The sequence below is a fragment of the Nothobranchius furzeri genome, chromosome 14, assembly GCF_043380555.1.
Source record: "Nothobranchius furzeri strain GRZ-AD chromosome 14, NfurGRZ-RIMD1, whole genome shotgun sequence".
Lineage (NCBI taxonomy): Eukaryota > Metazoa > Chordata > Actinopteri > Cyprinodontiformes > Nothobranchiidae > Nothobranchius > Nothobranchius furzeri.
In genome coordinates, this window is record NC_091754.1 from 59,437,706 (window position 1) to 59,460,552 (window position 22,847).

Sequence of the window (22,847 nt, forward strand, 5' to 3'; positions counted from 1 at the left end):
AATCATTTTTTGTTGTTGCAGGTATGTTTTTATCTGAAGTCATCGAGAAGTACTTTGTGTCTCCGACGCTGTTCCGAGTTATCCGACTCGCCCGGATCGGTCGTATTCTTCGCCTTATCAAAGGTGCCAAGGGCATCCGGACGCTCCTCTTTGCCTTGATGATGTCGCTCCCTGCCCTGTTCAACATTGGCCTCCTTCTCTTCCTGGTCATGTTCATCTATGCCATCTTCGCCATGTCCAACTTTGCATATGTCAAGAGAGAAGCAGGGATTGATGATATGTTCAATTTTGAAACCTTCGGGAACAGCATGATCTGTTTGTTTCAGATCACAACCTCAGCCGGATGGGATGGCCTGTTGGCACCCATACTGAACAAGAGGGAGCCTGACTGTGACAGCCAGATGGAGCACCCAGGAAACAACTACAAAGGCAACTGTGGTAACCCATCGGTGGGAATCTTTTTCTTTGTCAGCTACATCATCATCTGCTTTCTGATTGTGGTGAACATGTACATTGCCGTCATTTTGGAGAACTTCAGCGTGGCTACCGAGGAAAGCGCTGAGCCGCTCAGCGAAGACGATTTTGAGATGTTCTATGAAGTGTGGGAACGCTTTGATCCTGATGCCACTCAGTTTGTGGAATACAGCAAACTCTCTGACTTTGCAGATGCTCTAGACCCACCGCTACGCATTCCCAAGCCTAACATGACCCAACTCATCACCATGGACCTGCCGATGGTGAGCGGTGAGCGGATCCATTGCCTTGACATCTTGTTTGCCTTTACCAAGAGGGTGTTGGGTGAAGGTGGTGAGATGGACATGCTACGTGGGCAGATGGAGGAGCGCTTCATGGCCTCCAACCCCTCAAAGGTTTCCTACGAACCCATTACCACCACCCTGCGCCGCAAACAGGAGGAGACGTCAGTCATAGTAATCCAGAGAGCCTTCCGCCGCCACATGATACGCCAGGCCATGAAAAAGGCCTCTGCCCTATACAAGGAGCAGTTAAAGGAGGGTGTCCGTGACCCAGACAAGGACGTGATGGTCATTAGCAAGTTCAATGAGAACTCCACCTCAGATAAAACAGACATGACTCCATCCACAGCCTCCCCACCCTCCTACAACAGCGTGACCAAGTCAGACAAAGACAAATACGAAAAGGAAAACAGAGAAAAGGAAAACAAAGGGAAAGACTTAAAAGACAGAAAGAAGTAGACTTCTCAAAAAAAGAACAAAAAATGCATCAGATATAAGGGAAATTTGTTTACAGCTTCTAGAGTTGGTAGATAGATGTGCGCTTGTGTGTCGGTTATTCAGAGACGAGGAATGCTGTGCCTGGAAGGGCTGAAAAAGGGAGCACATTCATGACCAGTATGTGGGTCCTTCCCAGAGGGGGGGTGGAAGCAAGTTACCCAGCAAGACACTGCCAGAGGTTGAGTGAAACGTGGAGCAGCCTCTATTCAAAACGCTTGTGGTGTTTCTGTTTGGTTGTCGTTACTATCTGACACACTTGAGTGTACTGTTAATTTGTCTGTAGCTAGTGGTTGCTGCTACTACTTTCAATCCAGTGTCTTGAATTTAAAAACTGCTGTATGACTTAACAGTTTTTCTGCATAATTTTAGTTTGTTTTTGTTTTTATTTCTTTTTTTATGAAACAGAATGTTTTCTACTTTTTTTTTCATCACTTTTGAGAATGTGTCTACTTTCAATGTTGTACAATCACCAAGGGCAGAAAAGTCGATGCTGGAAACCACAACCTCCTGAAACTCGTACAGAACCAGGTCAGTACTGGAATGCTCGTGGCTCATACTGTATATGAAGCTGAAACATGCCTCTGAAGTGCAATGAACAAATACCTTGTAATCACTGGTGTTTTGGGCTTCCATCTGGACTGCCAGGTTCTGGTTTGAGTGAAAACCAACAAAAATGTGTCTCCAAATGCAGAGAAGCTGAATGTATGCAAGCTGGAGAAATGAGACACGTCTGAAGAAACTTGGGAAACGCTCTTGGTTGCTTTTTTGCCAAGATTTCGATGACACCATTGGCACCACTCTTGTGCCAGCTTGATTGGTTAAAGGCAGCAGTTTTTAATTCTTAGGAGTAGTGTAGGAATGTACCGACCTCAGTCCTGCAGATTCACAACCTAAAGTCAGACTTGATCTGATCAGAGTCAGTGCCTGTTTTTACCCTCAACCTAAATTCTGCTTAATGCTCGTTTTCAGCTCAGCTCACGGTAAGTCATAACTACACGCCACTCCCTAAAAATGTTATTTTCTAGTTTTCTAAAATCCTTTGCCTCATAAATTGGACTGTTTGACCTGTTGCAGTAACAAATTAACTTCACGCAATTCTTGTGAGGATTCCCCTATCTGCTTGATGAGTGCTGTCTGTCAGATAATTTATATTTGTGCTTTTAATTTGGAGATTAAAGAATGATTGGAGTGTTGCACCCTTTCTCACCTTCAGTAATCATTTTATTTGTGTAGACAAAAAAATAAATGAAATAGAAAACCAAAAAGCAGTTAAGTCAGTAAATGAGGATGCTTCCTTAGCATTGCTAATGCTAATGCTTGTTAGTTAGCCCGCTGACTTTTAACAATTTAAACATTCAGGCAAATTGTCTCAATGCAGATATAGTAGAGGTAAAAATTGTGAGCTGAACCAATTTCTTTCATCTAGAAATGTCAACATCTTTTTCTAAACATGTTTTGCTAACAAGTCCCTTGCTAGCAGATCATTAAACACGTTTTGTCTGCAATATCAGGTAAAAGTTGCGGTAAATACATTTGAGAACAAGAAACAAATACACCAATCAGACATTAATGAAGAACAATGGTTACAGGGTTAGGCAACATGGCAACAAATGTTTTTTAGCTGAAAATTAGCTGCATTATGCTAATATGCTAACAACAGCCAGGGATCAGCGTGAACTGTGCAACCACAAAATTAAAGTTATGTTGACAAAATAAGAGCTAAACATGTCTTAAGCTATACTCACTTTCTTTTTGTGAATACACACTTCAGTGATCGGGCCCTGAGTGTGTCACATCTAAAATGGTCCGTGTGGAAACAGTTCACTCTTTTCAGTCTTGCTAACAGATTGAACGGGAAGATGACAGCTCCATCTTATACCCTCATTTTGCTCATCCCTAAACAAATATAGTTAATTTTCTTTTATTTTAAAAAGAAAATATTCACAAAAATACCTCATTTGGAGAACATTTCACTGTGCCGTTGCAGGAGTGGTATTAATATTCTCGTCTAACGCTTGGCAGCAAAGTTAAGCAGCGATTTTCCCAAAACTCCGACTCTCACAGTGACACTCCAACCTGCTGGTTCATCTGCTGATGTTGTGTTGCGGTGTCTCCTGCATTCGCTGTGCTCCCCTTTATCCTCCACACGCCTCCCCTGCACCTCCTCCTCTCCACGTCCCACAAAGCTCCTGTAAAGAAAATGTCTTAAATATAAAAAGAAACTGAGTCTTTCTAACCGCTTCACAGAGCTAGAACACGACAATATATCACATATAGAGGCTGTAATATCACAGATGTTTGTATGCCATTCATGTTGTTTAAATTGAGAAGCGAGTGGTTTTAACGTAGTGGTTCGGTTTGTAAATATTATAGCTATTTGGGCCCACAGTATGCATCACACTTACATTTGATGTAAGAGCACTTTTTATCCCCACTGCTATGTAATACCATGTGTGTGTGTGTGTGTGTGTGTGTGTGTGCCAGGGAAAGGAGTGTTTGTTCATGAGAATCCATCCTTTTGTTTCCTGAGTGTGTGTTTGTGTCTAACTGGGCTCTTCAGGTTGCTTATGTCCCACCAATTATAAATAACATTTTTACTGTAGATACGAGTGCATTTTTCCAGTCTTCAGGTCTCATTTGTTTTTCTAGAGGTTTTTTTTTTCTTCTCTGCACCGTGACACATGACAAAACACATGTATGGTCCCCACGTCTGTAAGATACACACCATGAAGCAATCAGTAGCCATCTCTCATCGCGCTTGTAGTGTTTTTTTAGTGAACTGCATGCAGGAAGTGACTACTGTCCGCTCATATCAAAACATCGTTTTAAAGCCAAAAGAATAAAGGAAATATTTTTTGTAAGTGCTTGTTTATTTTCTCTTTTTCGTTGTTTTTCCTAATTCTTTTCATAAATAATGTCATTTCACAGTTATGATTGCTTTGCAGGTTAAACAGGATCATTCATGTGATTCAGGTTCATGTTACACTCAACTCTGTGTTTTTGCTAAATGTGACAAGTGACTTTTCATTTTTGTTATAACCAAAGATGTGGCAACGAAACTCAAAATCTAGATTTCCAAAATAAAACCTATTTTGGGAAGCAAATGCTGCATTAAAGATCTTTCATTGGGAGCTTTTATGGAACACGGCAGGAAGCTCTAAATCGGGGGTGGGGAACCAGCTGCTTACCTGCATGTTTTAGCTGTTTCCTTGCTCCTGATTCGGTGGTTGAAGCATCTGTTCAGCAGCCCAGCAACTCTACAGAAACTGGTAATCGCCTCCTGATTGAAATCAGGTGAGTTGGGAAAAGGAAACAACAAAAACATGCAGGCTAGCAGCCCTCAAGGGACTCGGATCCGCTCCCCCCGCTCTAAATATTCAATGAAATGCACAGAAGTGGTTTGATATGCGCATGAAGGTTGGCTGCAGCCTAAGGAGGAAGAAATGAAAAATTAGGTCAAAAATCCCTGTGATCTTTGTGCGAGTTGTTTCACTCTCAAACAAATACTCAGCTTTGGCACTCAAGCTGCTAAAGAACAATAACATTTTGGTTTGTCAAAAACAAGGACTGTGATTTTCAGAAATGCTAAATTCACAAAAGATTACTTTTAGTTCTTATTTGATTTAGTCATCACCGCAGACACCTGGCACTAAAATAGTAAAGAAATAAAACTTTTTTTTTTTTTTGAAAATTGATGAGAAAAAAAAGTTATTTTAGAGCCGTGCCCAAACTAAAACGTCCGACTGGAACCGACCGATAATCCGTGATGTTACTTTTAGTCAGGCATGTACAAGTGCAGCTCTGGGGTCCATTTGTGGTCCTTGGAGTTGTTGCGGATCCAAAGTGCATTTAGAGCAGTGGTTCCTAACCTGGGGGTCCCGACCCCCACAAGGGGGCGCCAAAGCCTCTCAGTGGGTCGCCAGGACCTCTCCACTTTAAGGGGTTAAAACTTCATTTATTACTTGTTTATAGCCTACATTTTGCTCACATCTTTTTTTTCATGAGTGAAAAGTTTACTGATATTAAGACAGGAAATAATTAGTACAGAAAAGGTAACACACTTTTAAGAACATTTTGCTCAGCTCACTGTTTTATTTTCAAGTGTCAAAAGTTCATTAAAGATAGGACTGGTTGATTAATCACAGCGTTTACAGTAAATAATCTAGTATAAACAGTAATATACACATTTAAGTACATTTTTCTCAGTGTATTATTTATGTGTCAAACGTTCATTGAAAGGAATGATTGATGCTCTGTTTGGTTTTGTTAATGACTTTGTTCTGTACTGGAGCCTACTATTACTGTTATCTATTGAACAAAGCATATTAAAATGTGCTTGAACAATTTTATCATTTCTTAATAATGTTTGTAATGGAAGAGAGAATGGGAGGGGGTCATCAAACATTTTACTGGTAAAAAAAGGGGTCCCTTGGGAAAAAGGTTGGGAACCACTGATTTAGAGAATGTTGAATTTTGTCTTTTCAGTATGCTTATCTTTAGATTACTGTTGAGTACAAATAACAAAAGTAAAAGTAATTTTGCTTTTTTTTTTAAATTAAAAATAACTTTTTGTTGAGGCCTACTAGTTTTATAATTTGGGCCCAAACCTGGAGAGGTCCTTTGCTCATATATATTTTTTAATACATCTGCGGTGGTCTCTAGTAGGAATGAGTGCCTTTTAAGTCATGCTCTGGGGAAAAAAAGCTCAGATGTGTTTGTTTCAGCACAGGAGGAGTGTCACATGACATGATCATTTCCTTATATTTGGACTTCTTGCCTCTGATTGGCTAACAGCAACACAACTCTTTCACTGGCTCTGTTTGCTCTGCATCACTAATGTTTTATTTCCACAAATGTCACAAACCTGGAGGAGTTCTGCTGTGTGATGGAGTTGCTAATGCTAACGGTTACCTTCTACCAGCCAAGACATGTTCTGCTGTTTCCTGGACGCCCACTGGGAGTCAAAATGGGTGAGTCCATGAACGTGAAGCGACAGAGTGATTTAGATCTGTCAGGATTTTCTAATCCTACAGTTTCACGTCTGTTTTCTATCAGAAGCTAATGCAGGAGATAGGTGTAGGAGACTATTTTTGTGTTCAGCCTGCATTTTGCGAGTAAATCACCAGCCAGTCAGCCATTGCACCTCATTTTTAATTCAACTGTCTTCACTTCAAACATGTTTATTTTTGTTTTGTCTGTTTTCTTTAAGCTGCTGCCTTTGGTCGGCCAGGTTAGCCTCCTCACAGAGGTCTTGATCAACAAGTAAAACGAACCAGAACGTCTGCCTGTTTGTTAACTCGCCACAAAGAACCATGAAATTGGTCCATCCTCATTATTTTGTTCTTATCTGGCTAAAGACAGCTGGGTCTCACATAATGGGCCAGTAACCTTTGCCAGAAGGTCAAACAAGTGGTTCCTTGTGCCGGACGTTTCATCAAAAGTCTAATCCTGTTTAATTCCATCATGAGTGGTCAATAAGCGTAAATAAAAGCATTTTCCTAGAATGCATACGGATTAACACACACACCTCGTATTAAGTCCCTGTGTGTGCTCGTGTCGGCTCACATCCTGCAGACTCACGGGCCGCTCGCTCTGCAGGGAGGAGGAGAAGGTGAAGCTGTGCATACCCAGGAAGGAGACAGAGGTGAAAATCTGAGACAACCCCCACCCTGGGGGGAGGGCGGGGGCTTCTCTTGCTTCTCCTTTGCTGTTGCCTGGCAACCCAACATCACAGCTCCACTGCCTGTGATTGATCAGCATCGTCTCCGAGCTGGCTTACCCACAATACATTGCAGGGGGGGAAAAAAGGCAAACGGGCACTCCCGTCCTCCAGCACACCTTGTTGATTGGATTATATAAGAAACGGAGGAAGGTCAGGTCACGTGGTGGCCTTGTGTTCCCTAATCAAACCTGTTGGACAGCCTGCACAGAGCTTTGTTAGAGCATCACTAACTTTCTACCACCTGTAAAGTAACCTTAAAATGTGGTTATGCTGTGAGCCATAGACATGCAGCTTTACAGATTTACATGTCAGTAAAAACAACTGATCTGTGTGTCTGGGTGTCTCACCCAGACAGGAGGGACTCGGGGGTTGGTTCTATGCTGCACTCTAGTGGCAACAAGCTGGAATACCATCAAAAGTAAGGACAGAAGCAGCAAATTATGGATGTGACTCACCCTGCTGCTGCACTCCTGCTGGTGATCAGTGGGTTACGTTAGTGAGGGAAGATCAGGTTAAATGTCTGAGGGTCTTAATAAACACCAGTTTTTTTCCCTGAGGCTGGAAAAATAAAGACTTAGCTCCCCTCACCATGGGTGGTGTCACTGAAGCATCAAGACAGCCAGTTTCTAAGCAGCAAGGCGCCATCTGGTGGTTAACAATCAAAGTTCAGTTTTCTTTTGAGGCTTTTTAAAGATGAAGCTTTAAACAAATGATTAAATGACATAACTGAACAAAAACATGACTTATTTGCTACCTTTAACCGTACGTTTTAATGGTCGTGTTGAGTATTCCACTAAAAAGCCAACGGTTGATGGTCCCAGTGAAGAATGGCAATCTGAATGTGCCAGAAATATTTGTCCATGTCCTTGTCTAGTTCACATGTTCACTGCACAAGTGTGTTTCTGCACAGTGAGCAGGTGTTTCAGTGAGTGAACGACGCTAGCTTAAACGTGTGTGCTAACATCACAAAACTGTGCAGATTCCTGCCATGTTCCAATAAACAGTTGTATTGGTCAGTGTAACGTGAGGAAGTATGGGTTTCTGTGCCAAAGGTCGTATTTGCCCGGCTGGGTCAAAGCTGGGTCGCGCAGCACCTTCACCCACAGATTAAGACCTAAGCCGCCAGCAAGTCTGAAGGACTCCACAACATCCAACACCTGCTCTTCAGAAGAAGGACTTCACTTACAGTCTAGTCATAATAAAACAGAGCCTTAAGCTTCCTTTTCTTCATTTTATAAATGTTAAATAATCATTTGATCGCTTTGCTCATTATAAATGTATTTTTAATCAAATGAATGATTATTATGCTTTGGGTAATCATAACGAACTATAATGAATCAGTATACTTAATTAAATGTTTTTGAAGATGTTTAGCGATGACCTTCACACCTGCTCACACAGGTCTGTATCCACAGTAACTTCAAAACACATTTGCTCTGACGCACAACAAGTTTGCTTTGGGAAGAGAAGTGGTTTTGGTAAGTTAGTCAGAATGAGAGAGAGAACGGAAGTGCGGAACGAACGCCACGGGGAAAGGAGCCCTGCCGGCACCTTTTCTCCCTCCACGCTATTCCTGTCAAGCCAGACAGAATAGCTGAAATGCAACCAGCTAACGCAGACTCGTCCCAGAGTCTTTTGATTTCTGAGTTAATTTAAACTTGAGAAAGCGCATCTGCCAAACGCTTCAGCAACGTGTACCGAGGTCAACTCTGGACTGGACCGTCAGCACAGCTTCGTCTTCTCTGTCAGCCAAGGTGTCCTCTGGAGAACACATCCTTCTGTGAGGTCCGGATCTAAAAGAGGGTCCTAAGTGCGGTGAGGCAGAACACGATAGATAGCGTTCTGATGCTGTTTTCTAATAAGAACCAAAGTTTAATTGCAAAACATCATTTTTCACTCAGATTCACCTTTTCTCTCCCTGAAGCAATCTCAGACACCTGCATGCACGCATTCATAATTCCATCATTCTCAAATCTTAGCACATCCAACACAAGGTCTATTTGTGCAAGCTTAAAATATCAACTGTTAAAGATTGTCCAACAAGATTGCCAATGTTGATTGTTTTCCTATGATTGTCATTTCAAATCGTTAGTTTAAATTGAAGAAATAAATCTCTTAAAATTTAAACTTGTCTTTTCATTGAACTGAAACACAGACAACCGGATATGATCGTCAGTTTATCGATGAAAACAACCTTTGAGTCTTCTTATCTCTATAACATTTGGTTATTAATTTGCTAAAATTAATATTCCAGATTATTATGTAGAATGGTTCCTCTTTCATAAAAGAGCCAACAACCATTACGCTACATCAGTTAATATAATACTGATTTTTGACCATAATATACTATAATGAGGATTTGTCACTGGATTGTAAAACAAAATACCCACAATTAACATTTCAAATACAGTGGTTAAGGAAAGTATCCAGACCCCTGTGGATTTGTCCCTCTTTGTTATGTAACATCCAGCAATGGTCAGTTTTTAGGTACAGTTTGACCATTCAACGTCTGGTCAAAATGGAGATACGAGACTGCATGTGTTCCCTTTAAATCGGCCTGCCTTCATCCCATCAGCTGGAACTCAGAGCCTCTCTGCAGCTCTGAACACACGATAACAAAATGTCAACAATGATGTTCTCTCCTCAAGGTCCAAGCTCCCCTCATCGTCCTACAGGACTCTTCGTGCCTCTGAATGAGGAACATTCGCAGCTCGGATCAGTCGCTAAATCAAAGGATGATTTCTTAAATTAAATATGAACTTTTAAAACTTATAAGCTGGATGAACATTAAATAAACATTTGTTTATTGCTACTTATAATAATTATAGTATAATGAAATGTTTTCATTAATCTGTGCTTGAGTGATTGAAGTTTGAAATGAATGTTATGTTATGATTACATTGACTGAAATATGTTTCAGCATGTTGACATGGCAAGGTCATCACCATTTACACTCACACAAGGACAAAGTAAAGTTAAGTTAAACGCGTGACACATAGATAGTCCTTTACTGCAGATCTGAGCATCCGGATCAAGGAAGGTGTGTTCCTGAGATTAGGGCTGCAACAACGAATCGATAAATTCGATGAAAATCGATTACTAAAAGCGTTGGCAACGAATTGCGTCATCGATTCGTTGTGTCGCACAACTCTTCCAAAAGCCCCTCCGCCCGCCGTTGCACGCAGACCGGAGCAAGTCAGATCAGCGCGAGGGAGAGCCGGCAGGTGTTTGGAGGAGGAACATGGCAGAAGCAGCGAGAACCAAAAAAGTAAAAACTTCTAAAGTTTGGGAGCATTTTCAGTTAAATCAGGCGGACATTCGTTACCTGCAACGTTTGTAGGTCAGACTTAGCATGGCACGGGAGTACTACAGTGATGATGCAGCATCTTAAACACAAGCATGTCGGAATCATCAGCGAGGAAGGAGAGAGCTCGGTGTCCGGGTAAGTTAAAAACTTTTCAAAAGTGATTCACCCAAGCCCCGGATTATTACACAGGCTAGACATGCCCTAAACTCATAAAGAAAAGTCTATAAAATCGTAAGCGTGACGCTATTGGATGGGGGGGACTTGCGCCGCTGCGAACCGGTTCCGCCGTCACATTCCTGCAGAAACTGGTTGATCACACCGGGGCCAGACTACTAGCATGTGGTTTTACAACCACAATGTCCTCCTGAAAACGCTTTTAAAAGGGAGGGAGGAGTCCTAACTGTTGCTGCAGGCGTGTTGTGTGAGAGTGCAGTTATATACTGGTTAATATATTTTTGGGTTCAGTTGCTTTCATGTGGCCTAATGTGAGTCTATTTGGGATCATTGGAATGATCAGCAGCATTTCTTGATGTGACTTTATGGCAGTTGCCCAGGGCATCATCGCAAGGAGGATGGCATTCATTTACTTTTGTTTTATTTGGTATTTTTTCAGTCATTTTTGGAAATAGTGATTAATTTTGATTAACTCACAGCCTATGTTTAATTACATTTAAAAATTAGTTGTTTGACATCCCCAATTATAATAAATGTCTACAGATGAGATCAAACAAAACAGATGAGAATTCCCCTTAAAGAGCAAGTCACCCCCAAATAAACTTTTTTTTTGCTGATAAACTAAATAAACGAGTGTCTAATCGTGCTGCAGACACGTGTCGTCAATAATTTGGCACTTCAGTGCATCTTAGTTCAAATTTAAATATTCTGCCTAAAACTGGCAGTGTTGTGCCGTTGTCAGGTAAAAACTCTGCACTGTATTTTAATTTAAATCTGCCACCGCTATTGGCTAAGAAGTATGCTATGATGTAAACTGGTACATTATGATGTCACAACGCTGTTGTGAGCCTGACCCCGGGTTTCCACGGGAGCCGTCAGCAGCACGTTACTGCAGCAGCACGTCTTGCTCGCGTAAGCTGCTGCTTGGCTCTTCCCACGAGACGCGAAGCAGCAGGGGAGCAGCTGTCACCGACCGAGCACGAAGTCACACGAGTGACTTCGTCAGTAAACACAACAACAAGCAGGAGAAAACTACAACATGGTTTGTGTTTTATGTTCTGTCCGTTTTATAATCGCCAATACGGACCTGAAAAACAAAGGAGACCGCTAGCTATGTGATAACTTCTCACGGGGACGCACAGCTAGTAACCTTTTTTAAAAGTAAAACAACCGGAAGGCAGTACGTTCTTTATTCTGAAAATCTCGGTAGCTTCTCTCCATTTCCGCGTCAGATTTCCTGTCTTTCCTTCCCCAAAAATGTCGAACTTGACCCGTTTCAGAGGCGTCGCGCGTAGAAAATAGAACCGGCGCGTAAAGGCCGCGACATGCTGCTCCTGAGACGCGGCCGACTCTCGCTGCTGACGGCTGCCGACGGCTCCGGTGGAAAAGGTTCTGTTGACCACAGCGGTTCCTATCAGCAGCTATGACGTGCTGCTGCAGTAACGTGCTGCTGACGGCTCCTGTAGAAAGCCGGGGTGAGTGTGTGTGTATTTGTTAGCGGCTCCGCCCTCTCGGTCTGCCAGGCAACAGCATGTGTTGCATTTTTCAAACATGAAGTGGGAGTGGAGTTAGACTCTGGTAGGGGTTGACTTGCTCTTTAAGCTGTTTAACTTGGACCAAGCATTTTAGGTCACAGATAGATGTAGCTTAGGGTCTCTGTCTATACACCTTATAAGACAATTTAGGTGATGGCATGTTGTTTTTCTGCAATTGAACTGTTTTCTAATAATGTTGTGTTTAATAAAACGAAGGAATGAGAGAAATAACGTTTCCCTAGCAGTTTTTAAAAATGTCCCTATGTAATCCGATTAATTGATTAATCGTGTTGAGACCCCATCCGATTCATCAATTATCCAAATAATCATTTGTTGCAGCCCTACTCTGTACTAGGACCTCTTCTCTTTGCCATATACACCACCTCACTGGGTGAGATCATTCGATCACATGGCTTCTCCTACCACTGCTATGCAGACGACACCCAGCTCTATCTGTCATTTCCACCGGACGACCACGCTGTCTCTGCACGAATATCAAACTGTCTCTCTGACAAATCAAAATGGATGAAATCCCACCATCTCCAACTCAACCTCTCTAAACTGAATTACTGGTCATCCCAGCAAAACCATCCATACAGCACAATATCTCAATCCAGAATTACTTCCTATCTCTGGTTCCTTCAAAGGCAGTTCGAAATCTGAGTGTTGTGATTGATGTTGCCTCTGTTGCTCGTTCATGCCGCTTTGCGCTGTATAACATACGAAAGATCAGACCATACCTGACACAACATGCCACCCAGCTCCTGGTGCAATCTACTGTCATCTCCCGCCTCGATTACTGCAATGCTCTTCTAACTGGTCTTCCAGGCTGTACTGTGAGACCTCTTCAAATGGTTCAGAACGCAGCGGCGCGTCTGGTCTTCAATCAGCCAAAAAGAGCACACTTCACCCCTCTGTTCATTGAGCTCCACTGGCTACCGCTAGCAGCACGCATCAAATTCAAATTGCTAACACTAGCATACAAAGTCCGAGATGGTACGGCTCCCATCTACCTGAATCCTCTTGCAAAGGCTTACGTCTCGGCCTGGCCGCTCCGGTCATCACAGGATCGTCGGCTAGCAGTGCCTACACCACGCTCAGGACAATCCAGACTCTTCTCATGCATCGTTCCACAAATGTGGAATGACCTACCAAGCACTACCAGAACAGGGGCTTCCTTTTCTATTTTCAAGAAACTCCTGAAGACCCTGCTCTTCAGAGAGCATCTTCTAAACTAGCACCCTCCCTTCACCCGTCCCCCCCTCTCTAGTATCCACTCCTTGTTCCCTCCTCTCCATGACTGATGTCAAGTTGTTGTTGTTATTGTTGTTGTTAGCCTCAAGGGCAACATGCCGATTATCACTTGTAAGTCGCTTTGGACAAAAGCGTCTGCTAAATACATAAACATCATACCCAGAAATCATGAAACCGTATTTTGCATGATACAAAGTGGTGTTCTTGTCATCTATTTAGAATTTTTGAACTTTTAAAAGAAATTAAGTTTAAAATTAGAACATACAAAAGCAAATAAACACATTTGTAATCAGAAATGTATAAATGTAAAGATGTGTGTAGGTTTAAGAAGCTGTACCACCTTGAGTCACATAAAAATGTGACTCAACTAAAACACTTGACAGCCCCATCTAGTGGACAACTTTTGTTTCTGCGCCTACCTGAAGTTATCGTCCATTTATCGTTATCGAGATGAAATCCTCAATATATCGTGATATTGATTTTAGGTCATATTGCCCTGTACCATGATTTAATGTAGGCAATACATTATTTTGTTGCTAAGAACCCCCCACCCTTCCCAAACCTCATACAAGTTGACCTGAGCTGATAGTGTTAGGCATTAAGAGTGCACGCTTGTTTGTAGACGTATAAACAGATGATGTTGGCAACATTTATGGAGTAAGTCTTTAAAATATACAGCATAACGTGAGAATAACTATAAAACAGGACATTTTAGTGGTTTCTCTGATTCAACACACTTGATTCACCTGTTCAGCAGCTCATCAGGCTCTGCAGAAGCCTGCTGATTGAAACCAGGTGCGTTGAAACACAGTTCAAACTAAAATGTGCTGGATACTGGACCCCCAGGCCCAGAATTGAATACTCCTGTCATAGAAGCAGGGAGGTGGATTAAGATGTAGTACATTTTTCAGCCTCTAGATGGTGTCCTCTGAAAAAAAAATTTCAGTTTTCTGCTTTGTTTCAAATTGATTTGGATTGTTTGTTTGTTTTTTCAAAACATAAGTAAAGTACAAGGGATGAACTTAAATTAAAATCATATTTATTCACAAAACATTGTGCAAAATGCAAACCAGAGTATTATAATAACAGTACGTTACAAAAGGAAGATAAAGACAAGAAAGATGTTTGTTTCGTTACGCTTCTTCATACTTGTGGAACCCGTGTGCAGAGTAGTGCGTACCTCAGGGGTGTGTATCAGTGCTCCTACGGTTGTGCTCTTCGAACTGTAGCATCGTCTGGGTAATTATGTGCACCACAAACCTGAGCTGTTTGGTTTTAGTGTGTGTGTGTGTGTGTGTGTGTGTGTGTGTGTGTGTGTGTGTGTGTGTGTGTGTGTGTGTGTGTGTGTGTGTGTGTGTGTGTGTGTGTGTGTGTGTGTGTGTGTGTGTGCGTCTACGGGCTGTGTGTATGCGAGTGTGTAGCTGAGTTGGTGTGACTGGGAGAGGAGTGAGTGTCGACAAGCCTCTCAGCGTGCTTTAGGTACTGAGCCGTCCTTCTCATCACAGCCTCCCTACGAACTGGATCAGCGTCTCCTGCAGGCAAAAAAAATAAAAAACATACTTTTCTCATCAACTGTTTGTGTTTTCTATTTCTGGAGAGCTAAAAGAGGTTCTTGGCAGCGGTGGGATTCGAACCCACGCCCCCGGAGAGACTGGAGCCTTAATCCAGCGCCTTAGACCGCTCGGCCACGCTACCGCATGACAGCTAGCAGATGTTTACCAAACAGGTTCGGCCGGGGGAGGGGGGAGTCTAAATAAAGGTCTGAAGGGAGAAGAGGGTCAGCCTGCTCACAGATAACCAATCAGAACATTCCTGATGAATAAAACCTGAATTGTCTTTATTCCTTTTATTTTAGGGGTACACCTAATTATTTGGTAGCGCTAAAAGAAAACCTTCAGTAATCTGATGCCATACGTTTGTTTTTATTACCTGTGAAAGACGGAAATACCACCTGCTGTCTGTCACAGCAGCTTTAAACTGGACGGTTCTCGTGTTTGCCCCAAACGCCGGATCTACTCGTAACTAAACAAATCACAGGCCAACACTAAATATCAGTGTTACCATCAGCTTGGACTCTATTTGAGGGCTTTTCTATGTGACTGTGATGATTTCATTAGGTGAAGCATCAGGTTAAACACCGCTGTTTCCCATTTTGAGGGGCACACCCCCCTGGGGGGGTGTTAGGAGCGGGGCAAGAGGCAGGAGGATCCATTATTCTTAGCAGATTTCCTTCATGCTGGAACGCTAAACCACCAGCAGCCACTAGGTGGCAGCAGGGCTCAGCATAAGCAACAGAAAAGAACTGAGAAACACTTTATTAAACTGAAATACATGGAAGAGTTTACGCACAGGGCACCGTCGCTGCAGAAGCTGGATGAATTATTTCCCGATCAACGCGGCGGATTAGACAGAAAGACACGGTTCAATTCATCCGTCCTGTTTGCTATAAATCTATCATCTCTATCCATCTTGTCTCTTTACCCTGAACTCCGGTGATCAGCAAGTCCACGGCTGTCCTGTAGCCACGGATGGCACCTCTAAAGTCCCCCTCCTTCTCCTTGTCCATGGCAGCCGTCAGCGCTCTGGCTGCGTGGTTCAGGTAGTCCGCGTCGGCTCCGCTCAGACTGGCCGGCGGCAGAGAGAACAGCTCTGAGTGGTCAGTGGAGGAACCGGATCTGTCTGAGACGGAAAACAAGGATCACATTTGGTCTGATTTCTAAGATTATCATCGCTCCTTCGACAGGAGGACACCATCTGGTCCCAGAGGTTAAACTGGTTCACTGAAGAACTAAAACACGGAGCCACTGACGACTGCATGTGGCATGGATGTTGGTACCAGACAAGCTGGTCGGTGTCCCAGAAACTGCTGACCTACTGGGATTTTCACCCCCAGCCATGATCAGGGTTTACGGAGCAAACACAGAAAATGTCCAGAGGGCAACGGTTGTGTCTACAAAAGGTCAGAGAAGACCAGACAGACGGGTTCTAGAAGAGAGAGACAGAGAGAGAGAGAGACAGAGAGAGAGAGAGACAGAGAGAGAGAGAGAGTGAGAGAGAGAGAGAGAGAGAGAGAGAGAGAGAGAGAGAGAGAGACAGAGAGACACAGAGAGAGAGAGTGAGTGAGTGAGAGAGTGAGTGAGTGAGAGTGAGAGAGTGAGTGAGAGTGAGAGAGAGAGACAGAGAGAGTGAGTGAAAGAGAGAGAGAGAGAAAGAGAAAGAGAGTGAGTGAGAGAGTGAGTGAGAGAGAGAGACAGAGAGAGTGAGAGAAAGAGACAGAGAGAGTGAGAGTGAGTGAGAGAGAGAGTGAGACAGAGACAGAGAGAGAGACAGAGAGACAGAGAGAGAGACAGACAGTGAGAGAGAGAGAGAGACAGAGAGAGACAGACAGTGAGAGAGAGAGAGAGACAGAGAGAGACAGACAGTGAGAGAGAGAAAGAGACAGAGAGAGTGAGAGAGTGAGAGTGAGTGAGAGAGAGAGTGAGAGAGAGAGTGAGACAGAGACAGAGAGAGAGACAGAGACAGAGAGAGACAGAGACAGACAGAGAGAGAGAGAGAGAGAGAGACAGAGACAGACAGTGAGAGAGAAAGAGAGACAGTGAGAGAGAGAGAGAGAGAGAAAGAGAGAGAGACAGAGAGAGTGAGAGAAAGAGACAGAGAGTGAGAGTGAGTGAGAGAGAGAGTGAGAGAGAGAGTGAGACAGAGACAGAGAGAGAGACAGAGAGAGAGAGAGACAGAGAGAGAGACAGAGAGACAGAGAGAGAGACAGAGAGAGTGAGAGTGAGTGAGAGAGAGAGTGAGAGAGAGAGTGAGACAGAGACAGAGAGAGAGACAGAGAGAGAGAGAGACAGAGAGAGAGACAGAGAGACAGAGAGAGAGACAGACAGTGAGAGAGAGAGAGAGACAGAGAGAGACAGACAGTGAGAGAGAGAGACAGAGAGAGAGACAGAGAGACAGAGAGAGAGACAGACAGTGAGAGAGAGAGAGAGACAGAGAGAGACAGACAGTGAGAGAGAGAGAGAGAGACAGAGAGAGACAGACAGTGAGAGAGAGAAAGAGACAGAGAGAGTGAGAGAGTGAGAGTGAGTGAGAGAGAGAGTGAGACAGAGACAGACAGAGAGACAGAGAGAGAGACAGACAGTGAGAGAGAGAGAGAGACAGAGAGAGACAGACAGTGAGAGAGAAAGAGAGACAGTGAGAGACAGACAGTGAGAGAGAAAGAGAGACAGTGAGAGAGAGAAAGAGAGAGAGACAGAGAGAGACAGAGACAGACAGAGAGAGAGAGAGAGAGAGAGAGAGAGACAGAGACAGACAGTGAGAAAGAGAGACAGTGAGAGAGAGAGAAAGAGAGAAAGAGAGAGAGACAGAGAGAGACAGAGACAGACAGTGAGAGAGAAAGAGAGACAGTGAGAGAGAGAAAGAGAGAGAGACAGAGAGAGACAGAGAGAGAGACAGAGACAGACAGTGAGAGAGAAAGAGAGACAGTGAGAGAGAGAAAGAGAGAGAGAAAGAGAGACAGAGACAGACAGTGAGAGAGAGAGACAGTGAGAGAAAGAGAGAGAGACAGAGACAGACAGTGAGAGAGAAAGAGAGACAGTGAGAGAGAAAGAGACAGAGAGAGAGACAGAGAGAGAGAGAGAGAGGGAGAGAGAGAGAGAGAGAGAGAGACTCATTTTTCTGCTGCAACATTCAGATGGTCCTGGTGTGCTGGGGGGGACCAGAACACCAGGTTCTGGTCCCCCCCCCCCCCCCCAGCACCACCTGAGTATTGTTGCTGACCATCCCTTTATGACCACACGGACTCATCTTCTGAAGGCTACTTCCAGCAGGATCATGCACCACGTCACAAAGCTCAGATCATCTCTAACTGGTTTCTAGAACATGACCACGAGCTCCCTGGACTCCAGAGACCTCCACAGTCACCTGATCTCAGTCCAGTCCAGAACCTGTGAGATGTGGTGGAACTGGAGGTTCTCATCATGGATGGAGCTGTGTGATGCTGTCATATCTTTATGGACCAGAACCTCAGAGGGAGGTTTCCAGCACCTCTGTGGATCTATGACATGAAGATGTGAGCTGGTTCTGAAGGTAAAAGGAAGTCCAGCCCATTAACAGAAGAGTCTGTGTAAGAACAAACCCACAAAGAGCAGAACCGGGTCGGGAGCAGTGTTGGGAAAGTTACTTTTAAAAAGTAATTAGTTATAGTTACTGATTACTTTGTCAAAAAAGTAACTCCGTTACTAACGGAGTTACGAGATTATAAAAGTAACTACTTACCAAGAAAAATAACTACTTAGTTACTTTTTTCATTAAAGAATACAAGAAAAATTGGTTAATTGAACTTACTTAATTTACTATAAATGACTACAATAGTGAAATATTAATAACTAATGACTGGAGCATAATAAAGTGTCCAAATGTTTTTTATAAACCTGAATAATTATAAAAATAAATAAGCACTTAACAGGAGGAACTACTAACAGGAGCATTACACTAATCTAGACTATTAAAAGGTCTCTGTGTGATATCTAACAAGACCCCAATCAGCTAACATTTAAAACTGCAAATAGAAACACCTGTAAAGGTTCCCGAGCCTTTAAATGGTCTCTCAGTCTAGTTAAATTACAGAAATGAATGTAATTTTGTACAGTAGTTTAATTTTTCCAGCTTCACATAATTGTGTGTTTTAGTAGCATTTCTGTTGCTGCTAGTCTAGTAACGGTTAAATAAATAAATAAATTAACCTTTCTCAGTGGCCTAGTGGTAGAGTGTCCGCCCTGAGACTGGGAGATCAGGGGTTCAATTCCTGGTCGGGTCAATCCAAAGACTTTGAAAAAATGGGACCCAATGCCTCCCTGCTTGACACTCAGCATTAAGGGGTTGGATTGGGGGGTTAAACCACCAAATGGTTCCCGAGCGCGGCTGTGTCTGCAGCTCACCGCTCCCCCAGGGGATGGGTCAAATGCGGAGAACAAATTTTGCACACACACCTGTGTGTGTGTCCACTAGTTGGACTTTAACTTTAAATTTAAAATCCTTTAAAATGACACGTGAAGAGGCACAAGCCTGATGGAGGACTCACATTTACTAACGTGGGTCAGACCCAACCACAGAAGAGCTGAAGCTGGGTGGTAACACACACAGGTAGTTCTAATAACACCTGAGCTCCATGACGTCTGAGACTGATGCATCAGTGTTACAGCGGGACTAAAGACATGATCAGGAACAGGTTACAGCTGGATGATCTAGGAAGGTAGAAGATCAGGACGTCTGAGCGGTGAACAGGTGAGCGGACCTTCAGGACGTCCCGCTGTCACGCTAAGAAGATCCACACCTGCAGCCGTAGATATTCATCACGTCTTCCTCGTTCTTCACGGCCGTGATGCTCTTGGATGAAAACATCTGCCTCTTTAGCTCCTGATCAGCTGATGACAGCTTCAACACACCGCGCTGCTTAACGCACGCATTTCCTTATCAGTAACAGAAACCACGTTTGATAAAAGAAGACGGTAATTAATTAGTTTGCTCGTTACTGAAAGAAATATTTTTTTTTAGTAACGCGGTTATTTTAAACGGCGTTACTCCCATCACTGCTCTGTTGTGTCTACAGCAGGCAGAGACTGAGACCGTGAGGGTCTCCGCCCACCCGGCCAATCATCATCGTGTTTGTAAGCGCCTTACCGACACCTCTCTCTCCCTGGCTGCAGCTGAAGTGTGGCGGTCAGAAAGCCTCACACTGCTGCTCAGCGTTCGACAAGCACATAGTAACGCACAACCTCCCGTCCCCAGTAACGGTAACGGCGGTGCAACGGTGGGAGAAGTAATTAATTAGATTATTCCCTTACCTAAAAAAGAACGCCGTTAGTTACGCCGTTATACTTAAACAGCGTTACTCCCATCACTGCTCAGGAGTCATGAAGGCAAAAGTTACAGGAAGTAAAGAAAACAAGACCGGTGCTGGAAAAGGCAACGTTAGGATATGAAACGGCCTCAAGTTGTTCACATTAACTAATGGAGGTGTGGAAAAGCGTAACGTTTGTTTACTAAAGTAAATGTTTGTCCACCTTGTTTATAGCAGGGATCAAAGACAGCCAGGTCGTTATCTGAGAGGGGAGGGGGTCCCTCGTCCTTGGAGGACAGGGCCCGGTCTTCCTCCAAACCGTCAAACAGAGAGTCAAACTCCTCTTGAGCCGCTGCTGATCGATGGAGTCTCACTGGAGACGGCTCGGGGGAGGAAGCTGGAGCACGAAACGAGAACAAACAGGTGAAAACGACAAGACAAGAAAGAAAAGATTTCTACGCATTCTAACATCTATACCCCGATCTTCTGGTTCTGCGTCGCTAACATCTTCTTCTTCTTCTCTGGGACATCTCTCCACCTCGCTGTAGGCCTCAGCAGCTAGCTCCGGTTCCCCCACCACTAGGCTGATGTTGGTGCCCAGGTCCTGGGGTAAGGTGGGCGCCTCTCTGCCCTCCTCCTCTTCAGCAGGCTCACAGTCTGAGGCTCTCCGCTTGGGCAGGGGGATAAGCGGGGGAGGGAGAGCCCCACCCAGGGACAGGGGAGAGGAATCAAGCGGTCTAGTGACTTCTCCACCCTGGAGGAAGGGAGAAGTGACATGACAACAGTCACAGTACAGCATTTCTATGAGAGACTAGTTTATTTTGCCCTCCTCACCCCGAAGAAGTCCTTGAGCTGTGGGCTGTTGTAGAGCGCGGGTATGCTGGCGGTGAACAGAAGCATGGCTTCTGCCGCCTTCCTCCTCTCCTCAATCACAGCTTCGTCAAACCTTCCTGGAGCAAACAAAGGAAGGGTTGATGAACTGTAGATAGACGACCTACTAAGCTAGTGTTTACTCTTTCAGAGCCGCATTTTCCATCTCCACCTACAAACTTCCCCTTTGGTTACCACAGAGGGGGAGATGTCACAAGAACGATGGCGGCAGACCGACAGGAGCAAGCAGCCCTTCTGTCTGATCCTGACGCAGCTCTGAATGAAACCAGTCCGCTGCTTGTAACCGTCCTCGCTCCACGTACCAAACACCTGCGCTCGTGGGAAAGCTGGGAAGTCCTCGTGCCTCCTGAACAGGTTCCTGTGCGTGTAGACCAGCTCTCCGTGGAGCTTCTTCAGCTCTGAGAACCTCTTCCACACCACCACCTCCTTCACGTCTTCGGGATGACGCTTGGACACAAACTGCCAAACACATTCAGAAGTGAAGATGGATCCTTTCTGCTCCAGAGCATTAAAGAGGTCATGAGGGATCAGGAGCTCAGTCACGAGTTCTCTCTGTGTTAGCCTCGCTGGCTCTGCTAAAGGATCCGCTGTTTGTTTTCATATCTGAGCACGGATCGGATATCTGTCTGTTTTACTCAGGTAACTTGTTTTTCTGTTCTGTTACAAACGTAAATGGTGTCAGAAACTCCATTTAGCGTTATTAGAGTTAATTACAGTGTAACTACAGTCCCCGAAACGGCAGATAAAAGGATAAAGAGCAGAAACTAACCCGGGCTGACACTCGGTACTCGGTGTGCCCCTTCTCGTGTGTCCGCGGGTCAGTCACCGTAAAGAAGCGATAATAGTCTTCGCTGACTTTCCTCGACATGTTCTCTGTCGGTTCGGTTCTGACTAAATAAAACTCAGAACCACAACGGAACCAGTCCGAAATCGTGGAGACGCGCTCTGTTGTGATGCTGCTTCAGTTACTACGCGCCACGGACACTTCCTGGTTGGGTACGTCCGCAAAACGCGATGACGTATAATGGAAGCGACGTCGCAAACTACAATAGACCGTTCTCCTTGGGCCCAAATTCTCGCCTCTTATATTGCTAATAGTCCTATGAAAGGTATAAACATAGCAGACAGAGAGGTTGTCATCAGCCAGCTGGCAGATGATACCACCATTTTTCTTAAAAATGCTAGTCAGGTGTCAATTGCCCTGAAAATTTTAGATGACTTCTCAAAAGCTTCTGGATTCATATTAAATTTAAACAAATGTCACTTATTACCTATCAACAATTGTAATGATCATAGTATTTGTAATATAGCTATTCAACACGAAGTAACATATTTAGGCTTGATTATCTGTAAAGATAAAAAAAACAGAATTACCTCTAATTTCTCTCCAATAATTAAAAAACTCAATCTAAGTTAAATCAGTGGTTACAAAGAGATTTAAGTTTAAGAGGACGAGTGTTGCTCTCCTAAGCAGAAGGTTTGTCTCGCCTGACTTATGCTGCCACATCTCTGCATGTGGACAACAGAACTTGTGGGGAAATTGACCGAATGCTCTTCAACTTCTTGTGGAAAAACAAAACACATTACATTAGAAAGAGTGTAAAAATGAATGACTATCAACATGGAGGACTCAATATCTTGGACTTCACTACCTTAAACTACACGTTTAAAATTAAATGGACAAAACATTTTCTTAAAAATCCTGTCTCCATTTGGAATTTTATTCTTCACCATATCTTCTCTAAATTTGGTGGTCTAACTTTTATCCTGGGTTGTGACTACAATGTAGGAAAGCTGCCAGAAAAACTTTCAATGTTTCACAAACAAGTTCTATTAGCCCGGTCACTGATTTATAAACATAATTTTACTCCCC

The 22,847-nt window shown here is 43.7% G+C and overlaps 2 protein-coding genes and 1 non-coding gene across 5 annotated transcripts in view; 1 reads left to right on the forward strand and 2 right to left on the reverse strand.

Annotated features, from left to right (window-relative positions):
* Nucleotides 1-4,357, forward strand: part of scn1lab (sodium channel, voltage-gated, type I like, alpha b) — a 70,784-nt gene extending 66,427 nt beyond the window's left edge. For all 3 annotated transcript variants that reach the window (XM_070544258.1, XM_070544257.1, XM_070544259.1), the window contains exon 27: nucleotides 22-4,357. In XM_070544258.1, coding sequence (XP_070400359.1) covers nucleotides 22-1,214 — 1,193 coding nt within the window. In that variant the 3' untranslated portion in view covers nucleotides 1,215-4,357. The remainder of the gene's footprint in view (nucleotides 1-21) is intronic.
* A 9,910-nt stretch (nucleotides 4,358-14,267) lies between these two features.
* On the reverse strand, nucleotides 14,268-21,968 carry snx15 (sorting nexin 15). The gene is made up of 7 exons (XM_015952382.3): nucleotides 21,744-21,968; nucleotides 21,277-21,433; nucleotides 20,918-21,033; nucleotides 20,561-20,837; nucleotides 20,307-20,480; nucleotides 15,727-15,924; nucleotides 14,268-14,777 (listed from the first exon to the last, which is right to left on the reverse strand). The coding sequence occupies exons 1-7, from the start codon at nucleotides 21,840-21,842 to the stop codon at nucleotides 14,638-14,640; spliced, it is 1,161 nt and encodes a 386-aa protein (XP_015807868.3). The 5' UTR covers nucleotides 21,843-21,968; the 3' UTR covers nucleotides 14,268-14,637.
* On the reverse strand, nucleotides 14,859-14,940 carry trnal-aag (transfer RNA leucine (anticodon AAG)). Its single transcript has one exon. It is a non-coding gene; the product is annotated as a tRNA-Leu (tRNA).
* Nucleotides 21,969-22,847: the final 879 nt, after the last annotated feature.

Bases quoted from the DNA above. Each gene is read 5' to 3' on its own strand.
- snx15 (XM_015952382.3), bottom strand. From the start codon at position 21,842: ATGTCGAGGAAAGTCAGCGAAGACTATTATCGCTTCTTTACGGTGACT. The intron at 20,481-20,560 runs GTATAGATGTTA...TTCGTGCTCCAG, and splicing joins CGCAGAACCAGAAGATCGGG to CTTCCTCCCCCGAGCCGTCT. The intron at 14,778-15,726 runs GTAAAGAGACAA...TTTTGCCTGCAG, and splicing joins GCTGATCACCGGAGTTCAGG to GAGACGCTGATCCAGTTCGT.